At 47.6% G+C, this 19,503-nt stretch overlaps 2 protein-coding genes across 3 annotated transcripts in view; both read right to left on the bottom strand.

The window, feature by feature from the left end:
- SLC35D2 (solute carrier family 35 member D2) overlaps positions 1-5,194 on the bottom strand; it is a 57,390-nt gene extending 52,196 nt beyond the window's left edge. The window contains exon 1 of one of the 2 annotated variants that reach the window (XM_089335669.1): positions 4,961-5,194. In XM_089335669.1, coding sequence (XP_089191795.1) covers positions 4,961-5,100 — 140 coding nt within the window. In that variant the 5' untranslated portion in view covers positions 5,101-5,194. The remainder of the gene's footprint in view (positions 1-4,960) is intronic. The other variant, XM_002708265.6, reaches the window with a different exon arrangement.
- A 2,488-nt stretch (positions 5,195-7,682) lies between these two features.
- The window catches only part of ZNF367 (zinc finger protein 367), a 28,818-nt gene continuing 16,997 nt past the window's right edge, over positions 7,683-19,503 (bottom strand). The window contains exons 2-5 of the mRNA XM_051818581.3: positions 19,041-19,191; positions 16,269-16,388; positions 13,301-13,439; positions 7,683-10,252 (exon numbers count right to left, since the gene is read on the bottom strand). Of these exons, the coding sequence (XP_051674541.1) occupies positions 10,030-10,252; positions 13,301-13,439; positions 16,269-16,388; positions 19,041-19,191 (633 nt within the window). The 3' untranslated portion in view covers positions 7,683-10,029. The remainder of the gene's footprint in view (positions 10,253-13,300; positions 13,440-16,268; positions 16,389-19,040; positions 19,192-19,503) is intronic.

Genomic DNA, 19,503 nt, shown 5'->3' with positions numbered 1-19,503 from the left:
TTTGTATCATAAAGTACGGGGTTTTTTTTTTAAGATTTATTTTATTTATTTGAAAGACAGAGTTAGAGAGAGAGAGAGAGAGAGAGAGGTCTTCCATCCACTGGTTCACTCCCTAAATGACCATAACAGCCAGAGCTGAGCTAAGCTGATCTGAAGCCAGGAGCCAGGAGCTTCCTCCAGGCCTCCCAGGCAGGTTCAGGGGCCCAAGCACTTGGGCCATCTTCTACTGCTTTTTTAGGCCACAGTAGAGAGCTGGATCAGAAGTGGAGCAGCCAGGACTTGAAGCAGCACCCATATGGGATGCCAGCACTGCAGGCCAGGGCTTTCACCCGCTGCGCCACAGTGCCAGCCCCTAAAGTATGGTATTAAAATGGAAAAACAACTGAGACCACCTGTACATCTGTGTGAGCTTCATCACAAAAGACAAGTGGAACCAACTGGCCACAAACTCAGAAGACCTCACTTTGTCCCCGCCCAGGCAAAGTCTCACAGTTCAGGTCCACGGCCTCTGTCCAGCCACATAAACCTAGCACGCAATGAAGTAAAACTTACAAATGGAGCTGGCGCTGTGGCGTAGTGGGTAAAGCCACCACCTGCAGTGCCGGCATCCCTTATGGACACCAGTTCTAGTCCCGGCTGCTCCACTTCTGATCCAGCTCTCTGCTATGGTCTGGGAAAGCAATAGAAGATGGCCCAAGTCCTTGGGCCCCTGCACCCACCTGTGTGGGAGACCTGGAGGAAGCTTCTGGCTCCTGGCTTTGGATTGGCCAAGCTCTGGCCTTTGCAGCCAATTGAGGAGTGACAGTGGATAGAAGACCTCTCCCTCTCTCTCTTTCTCTCTCTCTCCCTCTCTCTCTCTCTCTGCCTCTCCTCTCTCTGTGTAACTCTTTCAAATAAATAAATCTTTAAAAAAAATAAAACTAACAAATGGCTAAGGCCACCCAACAGTTCTGTTCCCCAACCAGAGGAAGAGAAATCCAAGATGTCCAAAGAGAGAAATCATGGCCTCATGCAGACACACGACCCTGTGGATTGGTGAAAGTCTTATCCTCTAGCCCACTGTTCTGGCCTCACACAACAAAGGGTTGGATCAGGTTACTACAGTGGCTGTTTATGGTTGTAACCAAATCACCTCAACCCAACCCTCCAAAACTTGTGCCTAATGCTTTTCGAGATGAGAAAATGGACACTGTTATTTGAACAGGGTTTTCCAACTGCACCCAAGATTCTGTGTGACAGATCATGGGGAAATGTGAAACGTTTATGTGAAATGTTTATAAGGGGTTTGGTGTTCCTGAGGGGAAAAAAAAAAAAAAAAACAGGACGAACGATGTTAAAGCCGGAAAGGCCGGGAGGTAAGACACCTGCCGGGACAGGGACACAGCCTTCACCTGCACAGCATCAGCCAGGGTCTGCTGGCCCCTGCCTCCAACAAGTGCCGTGGCCACTCGGTCACTCACTCAGGTGCAGGGGCTGGAGACGTCTGAGCGCACTTTGAAAAGTTCATGCGAAGTGGAATTAAAAGGTAAGTTTATGTTGGTATGGACATTTTTTGAAATCACAGGGCTGGCGTGGTACAGTGGTGAAGATGCTACTTGTAGCACCAGCATCCCACACTGGAGTTCCTGTTCAAGTCCCGGCTGCTCCACTTCTGATCCAGCCTCCCCACTCTTGTGCCCGAGAAAGCAGAGGAAGATGGCCCATGTATTTGGATCTCTGTTACCCATGTGGGAGACCCAGAAGAACTCATGACTCCTAGCTTCAGCCTGGCCCAGCACCCACCTGGAGAGTGAACCAGTGGACAGAAGATCTCTGTCTCTGTCTCTCTCTCTCTCTGCCTTTCAAATAAATAAATCTTTTGAAAAAAATTGTTGGGACCGGCGCTGTGGCACAGCAGGTTAACGCCCTGGCCTGAAGCGCTGGCATCCCATATGGGTACCAGTTCGAGTCCCGGATGCTCCTCTTCCCATCCAGCTCTCTACTATGGCCTGGGAAAGCAGTAGAAGATGGCCCAAGTCCTTGAGCCCCTGTACCCATGTGGGAGACCTGGAAGAAGCTCCTGGCTCCTGGCTTTGGATCTGCACAGCTCCAGCCATTGCATCCATCTGGGGAGTGAACCAGAGGATGGAAGACCTCTCTGTCTCTACCTCTCTCTGTAACTCTGTCTTTCAAATAAATAAAATAAATCTTCTAAAAAATTGTTTTGAAATCTATGCATACTTTTTTCATAATATACATTTCCCATGAATTTTTGAAGATCCATGATATGTATGTTTTTTTATACCAAATAAACTTATCTTTCAATTCTACTTTGCACAAACTTTTTGATTCAACTAGCAGCCACTCCCGAATAAGCCTATTAACGGCACTCTTTTATTCTGAAGTGGGTTTTGGTCTTTCATTAGCGTGCATTGTGTGTGTTAAAAGATCCAGGTTTAGGTTTCCTAAGGTTGCATTTCCCATGCCCAACCAGGAAGCTCCAACACACAAGTAGAAACCTTATAGAGACCATCACCAGCTGTAGGATCGCCAGAAAACATCCCAGGTCCCTCTCTTCCATCCCCACGGCGGCCCCACACCCAGTCCTAGCTATCTCTTCCTAAGGCCAATACCATCAGTTCTCCAGCCATCCACCAGCCAAAAAAAAAAAAAAACCTTAATCACAACCCTGTCATATCACACCCCAAGTTAAGCCTTCCCAGGGCCGTCCAGTTGCTTCTGAACTAACATTAAAGCTATTTAGCACGGGCATGCTGCACACACCTTGGGCTCCCAGATCAGCAGCCAGGAGGCTGTGTGACTCCCTTGGCTCTCCCCCTCCAAAGTCCCTGCACAACCTGCCTCTCACTGCTCTCCGGCCCCCTGCTGGTGCCAGTCCCAGGGGAAGTTGTCACCCCTCTGCAGCTGCCACCCTCTCCGACCTGGTCCAGCAAGGCTCCTTCCCAACGTCACCCCCTCAGGGAGACCTCACTGCTACCCCTGCACACCCCTCCTACTCCCCAACTCCTTTTCCTGCCGCCTTCTCCAGAACTCGGGTCACATCCAGTGTGTCTGTCCCCTGCGATGCAAGCTGCGTGAGGTTATCAGGGGACCCGCTCTGTCCACTTTTGGTTCCCAAGTACCTGGAACAGGACCTGGTGTATTGCAGGTGCTCAGACAACACTACTGAACGCTCTGGTTCCTCTCTTCCTCCTGGACCTCTCTCCCACCTTTCTGGTGCTTGCCCATTCAGTTTGAAGCCATCCAGTGGGGCTGGGGTTCTGTGGGCCCCTCAGACGTGGGTAGAATGTCCGTCACAAGCAGGCTGCCAGCTGTGGCTGGAAAGCCTGTCTCCAGACCGACGGCATCTCCCTAACCAATAGCTTCCTGTGCTGCACGTGTGACCTTGTGGCTTTAAGTCACACCTTCAGGGTGGGGGCAAGCTCTCCCCCAGAGCTGGCCGGGTAGGGGCTGAGCCCCTGGGGAGAGTGGACTGGCTCCAGGAGATCCTGGCTACCTTATGGGATCCTTACAGGTTTAAATCATGCCTTCAAGGTAGCTGCCATCTTCCACCCAGAGCTAGCAGAGGAGGGGGCTGAGCCCCTAAGGAGCCAGGCTGTCTCCAGGAGACCCCACTATCTCCACGAGCCCCGAGCCAATCAACACACCTATGTGAAACCCCCATCAAATGGGCACCCCCACGGAATGACCCAATGGAAAAAAAAAACAGTAATGCCTTAAAGACCCGGGACACTGCCCCAAGACCAGTGTTCCGTTTGCACTCTACCTGCTCTCCTCTCGGACCAGACATCTCCTCTGTCGCTTGCCAATCAAATAAAAGTTTCATTTCTGCCTCTTTGCAAACGGTTTCCCGGTCTTTTGCTTCTATACTGAGCTGAGGAAAAGAACCCATGAGACTCGCTCCGACGACCACCCTCCCCCGAGCAACCGGTAAGAAGTTCCAGCCACAGTTCGGTCCGCCCCTCCAGCAGGGCAAGCCCGCGCCTACCGCAGCACCCTAGAATTGCTGCCGCCCTCCTGGTGGAATGCTCTGGCGCCAACCACTCCACCCCAGGCGGCATATCTGAAACCGCCTTGCTTACTCACGAGCCTGCTTGCTTATTTTGTCTCCACCACTGAAGCAGGACCTCTGTGTCGGGAGCAGCTGCTGCCCTGGTTCCTTGCAGTGGGCTCAGCCCACAGTGGGTAACTCAGTAAAACACCTGCTGGAGGTGCACTGTGGGCCTCGGTGTTCTCCACCAGGAAACAAAAGGGCTGCAGACACTCAGGTCTCTGGGTTCTCACCGCCTCTCTTCTAAGAACCCACACTCTGGAAAGCCCTCCCTTGGAACACTTGGGCGGCACGACCTGGGTTATAATTCCCTAGATTTTACCTCTGAGCAAACTGCCGAATCTGGGACCAGCGCCAACAGGCAGAGCTGTTAACCAGGGAAACTAACTAGATGGAAACCTACAGTTCTTTTCAACGTGGCGACCACGCAAGCAGAACTGACCAGGACTCCCTGGTCCTCAGAAATGAGTTTAAGAAAGGGCCAGTTTGCTGCTTTACTTCGCACTACTGGGACAGCGCGCGTGCCACGGCCCGACTGCGTTGCCCGCGTGTGTTCCCACGCGTAGGGCTCACGGCTCAGGACTAGACCGGGTGCCGAACGGCAAGATTCGTCTTCGAGTTGCTCACTTTAAAAGCACATTTAGGCCACTGCGGTCCGCCTCTGGCGTGGCTCCACTCGCAGTAGCTACTCGGGAGTGCGGCGCGCCCGAGGGGCCACAGAGGTGCGGTGGCCCCCCAGCCCCACCCTGGGAAAGACTGGGTCAAGGTGCGCGCCAGGGCTGCTGGCTCCGTCGCCACCGGCCGGGGGGGGGGGGGGGGCGCTGCACCGCCGAGGCACACGTGGCCAGGGGCTGTGAGACGCCTTCCCCGCACTCCGGCCCGCCGCACCCGACCCCCGCCCCACCTCACCCGTAGGTGGTCAGCAGCGCCTTGTTGACCAGCACGATGAGGAAGGAGCAAGTTCCGTAGAAGAGCGCCGACAGCAGCCTGGCCAGCCGGGAGGGCAGCCGCGCCGCGCCGGGCTCCGCGCCCGCGCCCTCGACCGTCATGTCCTACCCCCCACCCCCGGGCCGCGCGGACCCCCGCCGCCAGCCAGCCTCGGCCGCGCACTGTCCCCGGCGCGGCTCGGTCCCCGCCCCCGGCCGGCCCGGGAAGAGGGCGCGGCAGGAACAGGAAGAGCCGGGCGCGAACCTCGGGTGCCTCGCGCGCGCTGGGGACTTTTCCGGGTACCTGGACCCCCGGCGCCTCCGGAAAACGGGCTTGGGGCAGTTGGGAACTTCCCGCTCCACCAAGATCGCGGTCTTGGGGAGAAACGCTCACGCTTAGGGTTTTGCTTTTTTCCCCCGTGCTAAGCTTATTTTCTTGGACGTGTCATTTACAAGCAGTGAGAGACCAAGTGTGAGATGAGCTTTGGCAAATGCGCGCATCCGAGGAACCACTCCCAAGTCAAAACAGCATTCCCAGCACCCTCAAAAGTTCCTTTGAGACGGGGCTTCGAGTCCCGGCTGCTCCACTTCTGATCCAGCTCTCTCCTATGGCCTGGGAAAGCAGCAGAGGATGGCCCAGGTGCTCGGGCCCCTGCACCCACTTGGGTAGACCTGGAGGAAGCTCCTGGCTCCTGGCTTCGGGCTGGCCCAGCCCTGGCTGTTGCCACCATCTGGGAGTGAACCAGTAGATGGAAGACCTCTGTCTCTCCCTCTCACTACAGTTTCAAATCAATAAATCTTAAAAGTTCCTTTTGTGCCAAGTTAACCCTCCCACCACAGTGCCTTCCATGACTGTAGGTTACATTTGCTTTATTCTAGATTACACACACAGGATGCTTTCTGGAGTTTCTTATGTACCCGAAAGGCTTTTGCTCTCCCCATTCATTTTATTTGTGCCACACATCCCTGTGGTTTCTTTCCCCTTTCACTCGCCAGAAAAATAGCACTAAAAAAATCCAGGAGAGAGGCCAGCGCTGTGGCACAGCGGGTAAAGTCGCCACCTGCAGTGCCAGCATCCCATATGAGCACATGTTGGAGTTTCGGACTGCTCCACTTCCGATCCAGCTCCCTGCTGTGGCCTGAGAAAGCAGTAGAAGATAGCCCAAGTCCTTGGGCCCCTGCACCCGAGTGGGAGACCTGGAGCAATCTCCTGGCTTCTGGCTTCGGATCGGTGCAGCTCTGGCGTTTATGACCAATTGGGGAGTGAACCAGCAGATGGAAGAGTCTCTCTGCCGCTGCCTCTCTGTAACTCATCCTTCAAATAAATAAATAAATCTTTAAAAAGAAAAATCCAAGAAAGCACAAATTGTGCAAAACAAGAAAGAAAACCACAGGGAAGCCTGTTTTGAAAAACAAACTCATATTCAAGTCATTTTAATTAATTCCCTCAAAGTGATCAACTAAGCTTCCAGGGAGTCTCCAAATAAAATTTGACTGCAAAACAGTATCGTTGGAGGCTGGCGCCGTGGCTCAATAGGCTAATCCTCCACCTGCAGCGCCGGCACACAGTTGCTCCTCTTCCAGGCCAGCTCTCTGCTGTGGCCCGGGAGTGCAGTGGAGAGTGGCCCAAGTGCTTGGGCCCTGCACCCCATGGGAGACCAGAAGCACCTGGCTCCTGCCTTCGGATCAGCGCGGTGCACCAGCCGCAGCGCGCCAGCCACAGCGGCCATTGCGGGGAGAACCCACGGAAAAGGAAGACCTTTCTCTCTGTCTCTCTCTCTCTCACTGTTCACTCTGCCTGTCAAAAAAAAAAAAAAAAAAGATTTAAAACAGTATCGTTGGATCAGCAGGTTAGGCAACTGGAGGTGAAATCCTGAGGTGTTTGGCTGCTCCGCTTCTGATCCAGCTCCCTGCTAACATGCCTGGGAAAGCAGCAGAGGAGGGCCAAGTTCCTGCCACCCAGATGGAGTTTCAAGCTCCTGGCTTCCATCTGGCCCAGCAGCCAGTGAACCAGCAAGTGGAAGATCTATTCTGCCTTTCAAATAAATAAACAAATCTCAAAAAAAAAAAAAAAAAGGTATCATAAGTCTTTCAGTGGTGCCCTTCATCCTATCTGCATTTGATTTGCTTCTGTATACACTTCCTGGACCTTCTGTCACAATCCCTTCCTTATCCTGTTTAACTCATTGCTCACTGCAGTTGTTTGGGAAAAATCAGAAGAGACTGGTTGATTGTTCATTGATCTAACAAAAGTAACTGAAAAGAAAAATTAATTTACTAGACTCTTCAAAAGTAGACAGGTTCTAAATGGATTCTGGGGGAGGTGTGCCTCAGAAGAAACACATCCCGAATGTACGCGGAATAAAACCCCAGTTCCCTATCACCCCAATTTAAGGCCTGGGATACAGCTGGCGATAGCTTACTACTTATCCCTACCAGTGTTATTTTTAAACCCAATAAGGAAGTTAAGTGTTTATAACCTTAAAGGCCCTTACAAAGTAAGAAAAAGCAAAATCTCACAACAGTTGCAACTATGCAACAATGATGCCTCCGGGAGACTGGAATGATATAAAATGTACCAGAATACTGCTGGAGCAATGCCAGGCTACAGGGGACACTTCTGTGCTTTTACTTTTTTTTATATCATGGTGATTATATTTTTGAAGGGAAAACAAATTAGAAAGGCTTCAAGAATGACCATAGAGTTTAAATTAAAATAAATTTTTATTCAAAGCATCTTTTAAAAATTACAGCATGTTTATTTGTATGCTGGTAACTCTGCCAAACTACAGCTTAGCCATATGAAGCATAAAACACTTCAAAAATCTGAATGTAAACCACATTTTTAAAACAAAAAGCAGTCTTAACACACCTCAAATTTTAGATGCCAATGTATTTTGTCCAAGTAGATAGCTTATATAAAAAAGAACATTTTAAATGTTTCTATAGTAAACAGTTCTACTAATTTCTTAAACTGTTCCAATTATACAAATTTTAAAAAGTTTGTGAATAAAACTATTATAGTTGACAAAAGCTGACTGGAGAAACAAACAAACAAACAAACAAACCTCTTACTTTTAACGGCCTAAAATTTTATCATCTGTGAACTGGCAAATACTCATACTTTAAAAAAAATTCTTCCTGCCCTTCCTTCTTTAGATTATCAAATTTTAAATTTCCCAAGACTGATGAGTGTTGCTTTTAGTCCATTTAAATCATATTTGAGAATAAGTTCTAGAGGAAATGTTGAAACCTAAACCAAGAAAATTCAGATGCTATGTCTCTTACCATACTTATAAGTGCTCCAAGTTAAAATTCTATATACCAGATTACAAACAAAATTCTTAGACCATTACAAATATAAATTCTCTTATTACAAAAAAACCCTAAAGATTTGTAATTTACTGTACAGAGGAATTACATTTTAAAGTATGTCCTCATCATACACATTATTTGTTAACTATCACGTCTTTCACACTTCAGTTCCTCTTCAAGACATTTACACAACTCCCCTTCCCAAGGCCATGCATTTTTAAATGCCTGTGTACTGCAACACACTGGGATTTTTTGGATACAGAAGCCTACGTTCTAGATGTTTCTAGAAGTTTCAGCCATGGCTGCAGGAGACCACTTCAACTCAAAAAAATAAAACAAGGCGCTGAAGAGCCCATAGTTCCCTCTATTACTCTGAGGCTTGCTCCAATTAAGCAATCTAGAGATTGCCATGCTAGGCATGTCATTTAGTTCTGCTTGTAACAAAAGCTAAAAGGATGGAGGTTTTTCCCTACATAAAGGAGGTGGACTGCTCGGCTCTTACTTTTCCTGTTTATGCTTCAGTACATAAAGTGATGTTTTATAACTTCATCTATTTGGAAAAATGGTTTAAAACCACCACACAAGTTAACACACTTGCAGTTAAAACTATTCCAGAAGCCTGCGTATTTGAGTAGCTAATTTCTTCTGCAGTGTTTAACTGAGAGCTACATTTAGTGAACACAAAATAGCTTGGCATGTTATTCTGAAATAAAGCAAGAAGGTGGCTTTATGCACTGAAAATATAAATATGGAGGCTTCCATTTGCTAACAATTCTAAAGAAGCAGTACAATTAAAATTTAGTGTTTGCTAACAAAAGATCTAAAACATCTCACTATGAAACAACCCTGTAGGTGTCCCTTTTATTCATAAAAATCCAAGTGCCAAATCTCATTACAGGGCCCATAATACACATTTAAAAAATACCAACTACCATGTTACCTAGACTTTGCAAGATTAATCACTCAATTTCAGCAAATGAGAAATGAAATGTGCAAAAGTTCCCAAGTTAACATGCTAGGGATGACAAGTGCTTTTCAAACCTAAACATTATGGTGAGTTATAAAGCCCCAGAAAGATAGAATAAGACTGATTTTTCTCCAATTTTGAAGATTTTGAACTACTGCGCATCTTACCAAGGTCCTCAAATATCTGTTTTATTCCAAGTCCACAACTAAGAACATCTTCCAAAACAGTCAGCTTCCCATGACTTTAGCCTTATTGGGCACACTATTTTGCAATTAAAAAAAAATACATATCTTACACACGTATCTCATACTTCCTTGTTTGCTTCAGTGTTTACAGTATTATTGTTAAACATCCTAATATACATCACTAAAAATGATCTTATAAATAATTCATTTCAACCTTCTTTGGCTATTTGTACCATTCTGTTTTTTTCACACAAGTGTCTTATTCAGAAAGTGCTTCCTGTGAGAACTGCTTCCAATGAATGCATTAAACTTGCAAAATCTAGCTTCCCACAATATGTAGTTTTCTACCCTGTACTGTGCAGTCCATATTTACAAAATATTTTAAACTTTACATCAAATCCATTTCCATATAAAAAAAAAAGTGCAATTCTCTCTCACCCCATATTCTGGGGCAATGACATTCTTCATGAATTTCTACAGAATAGCAGCCTATGATAAGCAAATAAGGTGCTTAGCTTATGCCCAAGGATCTACTTTGTAAGTACGCTGGGCAGTACTCTCGAACAGTGAAGCGTCAGCATCCAGCTACTGCCGGAGTGGCGCCCCGGTCAGGTTGGCCAGCTCGATCAGCGCCAGGGCTCCGTGCAGGCGCTCCCGCTGCTCCTGCAGGCGGCGCTGGGCACCGCTCTTCCCGTCGTCCTCCTCGTCAGACTGGAGGTATTCCAGGGGGTCCTGCTGCTCCTGATCGGCCTTCTGTGCCAGCTTGCCTTTCAAGGTGGGGGTGCGCTGCTCTCGCATCTCCCAGTACCTGTGGAGGAGAGGCAACGGCATCACTTATCCGGCATGTAGTAAACAGATTCGCTTTCACCACTGCTGTCATGCGCCTCCGTTTAGAAGGTTACGAGGTGATTTCACATACATCCATTTCCTCATTTGCAAAGGGGGAAAAAAATCCCACATGCGAAAAAGTTGAGGGCCTTACTCAGACTTCTGTAATCAAAACCTGAGAGTTCCAGATCTCATACTCAACTATCTAATCAAATGGTTTTGTCATTAAAATAACTGTTGCTGCCTTTAAGATCACTATTTATCTCGGCTACAGAGGAATAACTTCCTTCAGTGTGAACTGTGTCCAAAGCCATAATTATGACAAAGGGATTAACATCTGTAACACAGTTTCCATAAAAAACACCACCACCACTGTCATTCTAGTATGTAGCCAACTGATATTTTACAAGATAAAGTGCACATGGCTCAACTCTTTGGTAGCTAAAAAGAAATGCAAACTTAAATGACAATACCGGCCGGCGCCGCGGCTCACTAGGCTAATCCTCCGCCTAGCGGCGCCGGCACACCGGGTTCTAGTCCCGGTCGGGGCACCGGATTCTGTCCCGGTTGCCCCTCTTCCAGGCCAGCCCTCTGCTGTGGCCAGGGAGTGCAGTGGAGGATGGCCCAGGTGCTTGGGCCCTGCACCCCATGGGAGACCAGGAAAAGCACCTGGCTCCTGGCTCCTGCCATCGGATCAGCACGGTGCGCCGGCCGCAGCGCGCCGGCCGCGGCGGCCATTGGAGGGTGAACCAACGGCAAAAGGAAGACCTTTCTCTCTGTCTCTCTCTCTCTCACTGTCCACTCTGCCTGTCAAAAAAAAAAAAAAATGACAATACCACTGCATGTCAAAAAATGTCCAAACAATTATATACATTCTATTTTCTGATTATTATTATTTATTTGAGACACAGAAGAAGAGAGTGTCCATCAACTGGTTCACTCCCCAAATGGCCCCAACAGCTGGGGCTATGGGACACGTCTGGTAGTTTCATGTGAAATAACCAAAAACAACCCAAATGTTCATAAACAGGTAAATAAACAAGTAGAGGTGCAGTTTCACAATGGTTTACTATTCAGCGATAAAAGGAATAAACTGTAGACAGCGTTTCAACAGCCTGGGCTGACTCTAAACAACTACATGGAGTGAAGATGCCAAACAGGAATACACACAGATGACCGCATCTGTCTATATGAAACACAAGACAGTGTAAACTAATTTAATGGCAGATCAATGCTGTTTTAGAAGGGGAACGGACAAGGAGGGGGCAAGGAGAGGTGGGTAAGGTGTGCCACAAAGGGGCAAGAGGAAACCTGGAAGTGACAGGTGTGTTCCTGATCTTGATTGTGTTGACGGTTTAATGGTGTACACTTACGTCAAAACACACCCAAGGGTACACTTTGATTATGTACAACTTAATCAATGTCAGCTATACTTCAAAGAAACTATTCTTTATGTAAAATTACACACAAAAATAATATAACCACCAAATTTCAGGAAATCTGGACTGCTTGAACTAGAAAATGTGGCAATGCCTACCGAGGTATTTTAAAAAAGGCAAATAGTTCACTATGATTTGAAGGATGACTGAAAAAGCAAAGTGGCAGAAGATGAGTTCAGCAAGGCCAGTACAAATAACTAATACAGGGCTCTGAATGCCCTAATAAAGGGTTAGACTTCACACTGAAGATACTGGGGTTTTAGAAAGATGTGGCAGCAGCATGAAGAATGGCTGAGAGCATTCAGTGGCTGAATTTGAGTTGTTGAAGGGGTAAAATCCATGACTCAATCACCAAGTAGATGAAAAGAAAGACAGGCTAAATAAAGACAAGGATGACCAGTAAGTTTCTGGCTTAGACAAAATTAATAACAGGGCAGTGGGGGCCAACCAGGAAGGAGGGAAGAACACGGAGGCAGAAATACTTGGTTTACAGCGCCCGTAGGATATCCCACCCAAACAGAACATTTCTGTGCTGGTACTAACAAATTTCCTTGGACTTGAATAATTGAATCCTATTTTCAGACTTTTATCTGACTCTTGGATATTTTATCCAAATCAAACACAGAGTTTATTCATCCAAGTATTCTTCCCGCCCGATGAGCTGTGCTATATACCCTAGGACGCAGCAGTAAAGCAGACATCCTTGCCCTTGTGGGGCTTCCAGCCCAGCAGGGAAGACAGACACTGAACAAGGATGAGTGTGATGGACAGACTCAAAGAGAAAATGCATCCATGTGGGTCCAGCGCGTGGACAGGGGTGTTATGGAAGCACATGTTTGTTTGGGGGCATTGATGAGTGAGTCATGGAAGCCTTCTTGAAGTAATATTTAACCCACGTAGGCAACAAAGGGGAGACGAGAGTGGCTAAACAAAGAGGGTTGCAAGCACTCCAGGCAGAGGGGAGCGGCACATGCACACAGCCCCAGAACAGCACCCAGGTGGGTGCAGTGTGGCGGGAGACAGTCCATTACCACAGGGAGGCAGACATGCTGCAGCTCAGCAAGGGATCCTGGACTTATCTAAGAGCCCAAGAAGACAGTGAAACTGCGAACAGGTGCAATCGCCTGCTGCTTGTATACAGTAGATGAGCTCTTCTGTCAAAATATGCTGAGAAATTATTTTATACCCTGTGGCTGTCATTAGAAAAAACTAAAGTGGGCACTTTCTGGAATATCCCTTTAGAAGAACCTCTAACCTCTGTCCTGTTACATCAGCACAAGCTACCCTTATATAAAGAAAAAAAATGACAAGGGGCTGAACTGATGACAAATGAAATCCAAGACAAACGGAACTTTCTTTCAAGACAGGGAAACACCTCCTTTTCAAATAAACTGTGGTCTGGGCAAATCAAGCTGATTGTCATCCTAAAGTTTCTATCACGTGTAGATCGTTATGTCACTTTTCATTCTGTAGGAAGTAAAAGTCCATTCTGACTTACTTTATAAAGCATGTATAAAAGCCACTGAACTTTCGCAAACCCAAGCCCTCCACCCGCACCTGCCCAGTGGACCGCGTGTCAAGAGCCTTACTTTGCCAGCCACTCGGCGGCAGCCTTGTTGTCCGCAGCCTGGTGCTTGCTGAGTGTGTCTGTGGGTTCCTCTCTCTTCAGCCTGGCGTAAGGATGCTTCGGACAATGGCGGTTTGCATGGGTGAATCTGCTCAGGCAACCTTTAAATCATTCAGGGAAACACTTGTCAGAACCTGGACATGCAGCAAACAGACACAAGCAAAATGTGCAGTTTCACTGGTACCCAGGAAAGGAAATTACTGCGGAGAGACTTCGCATTCTGTAACTTGGAGGAGAAACCCCCCAAACCAGCCTCCCTAGAGGCAGCCATGCTGGTGGGGCGGGTGGGAGAACAATTCCACCACACACATGTGCCTAACCCCACCACAAAGTGATCAGTCACAAAAGTTCTCACATGGTAATTCCTTTTTTGGAATCTATCATAAGGAAACATCAATAAAGATGAATAAAACCATAAAATAGCTCCCCTCAGCTTTGTTGGAAGCAATTTTTTTTTGACAGGCAGAGTTAGACAAGTGAGAGAGAGAGACAGAGAGTTATAGACAGTGAGAGAGTGACAGAGAGAAAGGTTTTCCTTTTCCGTTGGTTCACTCCCCTAATGGCCGCTATGGCCGGCGCTGCGCCGATCCGAAGCCAGGAGCCGGGTGCTTGCTCCTGGTCTCCCATACGGGTGCAGGGGGCCAAGCACTTGGGCCATCCTCCACTGCCCTCCCGGGCCACAGCAGAGACCTGGACTAGAAGAGGAGCAACCGGGACTAGTACCCGGAGCCCCAACCAGGACTAAAACACGGGGTGCCGGCGCCGCAGGCAGAAGATTAGCCAAGTGAGCCACAGCACCAGCCAGCAACAAGTAAATTTTAAAAACAAATTAAATATTCAATAACCCAACATTGAGGTAATGAAAGTGTATGAGAAATTTAAAAAAATCCATGGAAAATGTGCATTAGGAAAAAACTATGCATAGATTTCAAAATTTTTTCGCATCAAAAAATTTAATTCCATTTATCCACAAGCCTTTTGAAGAACCCTCATATGCTTAAGCAAATTCATTAAATAAATTTATAGACATCTGTAACAATAATCAAAAAAACTGGGGCCAGTGTACAAGGTAAAGCCACTGCCTGCCATGCCGACAGCATCCCATATGAGCACTGGTTTGTGTTCTGGCTGCTCTACTTATGATCCAGCTCCCTGCTAATGGCCTAGGAAAAGCAGTAGAGGATGGCCCAAATAATTGGACCCTGCCACCTATTTGGGAAACCTGAAAGAAGCTCCTGGCTCTTGAATTCAGCCTAGCCCAGCCCTGGCTATTAAAGGCATCTGGGAGTGAACCAATAGATGGAAGATCAATCGATCTCTCTCTAACTCTGACTTTCAAATAACTAACTCTTTAAAAAATAGTAATACGGGGGCTGGTGCTGTGGCATAGCGGGGAAAGTCACCACCTGCAGTGCTGGCATCCCATATAGGCCCCAGTTCAAGTCCTAGCTGTTCCACTTCTGATCCAGCTCTCTGCTATGGCCTGGGAGTGCAGTGAAAGATGGCCCAGGTCCTTGGAAACCCGCAACTGCATGGATGACCTGGAAGAAGCTCCTGACTCCTGGCTTCGGATCGGCACAGCTCCAACCATTGCGGCCATCTGGGGAGTGAACCAGAGGATGGAAGATCTCTCCCTCTCTCTCTCTGTGTGTGTGCCTCTCTGTAACTCACCCTTCAAATAAATAAATAAATCTTTTTTTTTTCTTTTGACAGACAGAGTGGACAGTGACAGAGAGAGACAGAGAGAAAGGTCTTCCTTTGCCATTGGGTCACCCTCCAATGGCCACCACGGCCAGCGCACTGTGGCCACCACACTGCGCTGATCCGAAGGCAGGAGCCAGGTGCTTTTCCTGGTCTCCCATGGGGTGCAGGACCCAAGCACTTGGGCCATCCTCCACTGCACTCCCTGGCCACAGCAGAGAGCTGGCCTGGAAGAGGGGCAACCGGAACAGAATCCGGCGCCCTGACCGGGACTAGCACCCGGTGTGCCGGCGCCACAGGTGGAGGATTAGCCTATTGAGCCATGGCGCCAGCCATAAATAAATCTTAAAAAAATAGTAATACAGAGCAACAGAACTGTACTGAATTCCAAATATAACTATAAAATTGTGTTTAAAAAATCTTTTTAAATCTGTTATTTATTTATTTATTTAAAAGGCAGAGCAACAGAGAGAAAGAGATCTTCCATCTCTTGGTCCACTTCTCAAATGCCAGCAATAGCCAGGGCTGCACCAGGTTGCAGTTGGAAGCCTGGATTCTACCTGGGTCTTCGCATGGGTGGCAGGGACTCAAGTATTTGAGCCATCCCCACTGCTTCCCAGAATGAGGAACCAGGAGATGGAGCAGGGACTTGCACCCAGGCACTCATGACAGCTATTTCCTCTGTGAGGGGCAGCCCGCACTAGAGAGTGGATTTGTGTTTATTCCCTACTGTTCCTATTTGCACATAATACTAGTCTCTGCTTTGTGTTTTTACTTCTTGGTGAGACAAGAACATGGACTGGAAATTCATAGTCATTGCTCACCTCACCAGGCATCCATGTGGGTAGCAAAGACCCAGGCACTTCAGATATCATCTGCTGCTTTCCCAAGTGCATTAGCAGGGAGCTGCATGGGAATTGGAGTGACTGGGACTCAAAGCAGCACTCCAATAAGGGATGTGAGCATCCCAAGTGACATGCTGCAACGTCCACTGCAATGTAGTATTTTTAATTGCTTGTAAGGTTTATATATTTAAAAAAAAAAAAAAAACCTCTTATTTTAAAGTCATTTCCCAAAAAATTCAGCATGGATCACAATCAGCAAGGTAGTCAGCTACACTGTTTTATAAAACTTGTATTAAAAAATGTCCCCCAAAATATTCAAGGAGAAGACATTTAACCGTTAACTCACAACAAGTTGTTCTACAAACTTAACATGTAACACCATACCATTTTCTGAACAAACGAAAGGCTTCTCTCCGGTGTGAAGACGCTGGTGTGTTTTGAGCTGTCCACTTTGAACAAAGGCTTTCCCACAGTCTGGATAGTCACACAGATAGGGCCTCTCACCTAAGGAGAGACAGGATACAAATTACATCTCGGACAGCAGGGCCAGTAGAGGAAGAGGGTGAGGGCGGAATCAACCTTTACAAAACACATATCACAACTCCTACAGGGTTGGAAAGACTAAAGGTTGATTTTTTTAATTTTTATTTATTTATTCAAGAGGCAGAGTTAGAGAAAGAGGGAGAGACAGAGAGAGAGAGATCTTCCATCAACTGTTCACTCCCCAAATGGCTACAACAACCAGAGCTGGGCCAGGCTGAAGCTAGGAGCCAGGAGCTTTTTCCAGGTCTCCTACTTGAGTGCAGGGGCCCAAGCCCTTGGGCTATCTTCTACTGCTTTCTTAGGCCATTAGCAGGAGCTGGATGGGAAGTGGAGCGACTGGGACTCAAAGCAGCACCCATATGCAATGCTGGCACTGCAGGCGGCAACTTAACCCTGCTACACCACAGCACCGGCACCAAAGGTTGATCTTTGATGGTGTCAAGAAGCTGTCCTCTAAGGAGCACTGTGCTCTTAAGTTTTCCAGTCCTTCAAGTTATCCATTTATGCTAGTGGACACAACAGCTCCCTTGGCTTGGGTGTTCCCAAGTCATCAGCCTCAAGTGAGAGGGGCTCAGAGGAGAGCTTTATTTACTGTGACAAATAAAGGCAGCAGTGGGAAAGCAGAGACCCTTAAAGAAACTGCCTCACTGAGAAGCAACTTGCCAGCTGCCTTTTGTAACAGAGGTTAGGGGAATGTCCAGGATATAGAAAAAGGGGCCGGCACTGTGGCGCAGTGGGTTAATGCCCTGGCCTGAAGTGCCAGCATCCCATATGGCGCTGGCTCAAGACCCGGTTGCTCCACTTCCCATCCAGCTCTCTGCTATGGCCTGGGAAAGCAGTAGAAGATGGCCCAGGTGCTTGGGCCCCTGCACCCGCATGGGAGACCCGGAAGAAGCTCCTGGATTTGGATCGGCACAGTTCCGACCGTTGTGGCCAATTGGGGAGTGAACCAGCAGATGGAAGACCTCTCTCTCTCTCTGCCTCTCCTCTCTCTGTGTAACTCTTTCAAGTAAAAAATGAATAAATCTTTAAAAAAAAAAGGAAAGAAAGAAAGAAAAAGGGAAGCAGAAGGGCCCTTCCTGCTAGTAATATACATCTTCACACACTGTTTAAAACTGACTCAGCTGGGAAACTAACCAGCACTCATTTGGGATGAAAGTGATACAGGCAGGCGAGCAGGCAGGACGATATCAAGTGTCACAGGTGGTGGGTGGTGGCTTTACCTGCTACACCGCAACGCCGCCATAAAAATAAATCCTAAAAAAAAAAGTCACACGTGCACATTGGGCTGCAGAGCTCTAGACGTGGTGGTAACTAGTTTTTGGTTTTCTCAGTTTCCTTGTCTGTAAGCTAGGAGATGAGTAATAAGGTTCTTTCCTCTGGGGCTGACTCTAAGGAGAGAACAAGGCCCTCTATAAATCATTTTTATATTTGTATTATTTAAAATGCAAGTAAAAAAAATTTTTTTTGACAGGCAGAGTGAACAGTGAGAGAGAGAGAGACAGAGAGAAAGGTCTTCCTTTGCCGTTGGTTCACCCTCCAATGGCCGCCGCGGCCGGCGCGCTGCGGCCGGCGCACCACGCTGATCTGATGGCAGGAGCCAGGAGCCAGGTGCTTTTCCTGGTCTCCCATGGGGTGCAGGGCCCAAGCACCTGGGCCATCCTCCACTGCACTCCCTGGCCACAGCAGAGAGCTGGCCTGGAAGAGGGGCAACCGGGACAGAATCCGGCGCCCCGACCGGGACTAGAACCCGGTGTGCCGGCGCTGCTAGGCGGAGGATTAGCCTAGAGAGCTGCGGCGCCGGCAGCAAGTAAAATTTAAATACAAATAAAGATGTATAGTAATCTTGGGAGAGTCACAACACATTCAATTCTGAAAACTTGGGGTTCACTATATTTAATGATTTGCAGGACAAATACTTTGATATCTTAAAAACTCTACAAATTCTAGCCGGCGTCGTAGCTCAATAGGCTAATCCTCCACCTTGCGGCGCCGGCACACCGGGTTCTAGTCCCGGTCGGGGTGCCGGATTCTGTCCCGGTTGCCCCTCTTCCAGGCCAGCTCTCTGCTATGGCCAGGGAGTGCAGTGGAGGATGGCCCAGGTGCTTGGGCCCTGCACCCCATGGGAGACCAGGAAAAGCACCTGGATCCTGGCTCCTGCCATCAGATCAGCACGGTGCGCCGGCTGCAGCGGCGGCCATTGGAGGGTGAACCAACGGCAAAAGGAAGACCTTTCTCTCTCTGTCTCTCTCTCTCACTGTCCACTCTGCCTGTCAAAAAAAAAAAAAAAACTCTACAAATTCTATTGAAAACTTGAATACTATTTCTCTAGTCATTGACTTACAAATGAATTTTAACAATTACGCAGGTTACCTAACATATTAAGTAAAATTAGGGAGGTACAGGGTAGAACTGAATTTAACAATAATATGACTGACACACAGATTAGTTACCATAACTTTAGAAGTCCCATGGAACCAGTCAGTGATCACAAAACCACCACTCCCCACCGAAAAGAAACTACCATATAGTGCCTGATTTTTGCAACTTAAACACTCAATGAGCTCTCAGTTCAGTACTACTTCACAAGTGCCCATAAAATATTCAACTTACCTGTATGAGTCCTTTTGTGAGCCTGGAGTGATTTTTCCCGTGGAAACACCCTATTACAGATGTTACAACGGATTCTGCTGGACGAATGTTCTCCTTCATTTATTAAGTCCCGGACTGTATCTGCTCTGGGTCTACCACGTCGGATCCCATCCTGTTAACAGTTTTCATAAACATTAATTTCTTAGACTCTACTCAATAGAGCAACACAATATAAAATGGAATTTTTTAAAAAAATTTCTTGAGGAACTTCAGCAAAAATGGAACAGTAGCTCCAACAGCCTAGTCCCCTCCATGTTCCTGAAAAATCAAGCAAAATCTTAAGACTAAGCTTCATCACAACTTCAGAAAACAGTGACGCCACAAACACTGACTCAAGAATATACTACAGAGAGGAATTCAGAAATGCCACATCTGCACAGGACAGGATGCGTGCTCAGGAAGACCTGGAGCCTAGACTCTGGCT

This window comes from Oryctolagus cuniculus, chromosome 1, assembly GCF_051225735.1.
Source record: "Oryctolagus cuniculus isolate XC-2025 breed Fujian yellow rabbit chromosome 1, ASM5122573v1, whole genome shotgun sequence".
Taxonomy (NCBI): domain Eukaryota; kingdom Metazoa; phylum Chordata; class Mammalia; order Lagomorpha; family Leporidae; genus Oryctolagus; species Oryctolagus cuniculus.
The sequence above is the reverse complement of the archived record's forward strand: the minus strand, read 5'-3'. Positions and strand labels throughout refer to the sequence as shown.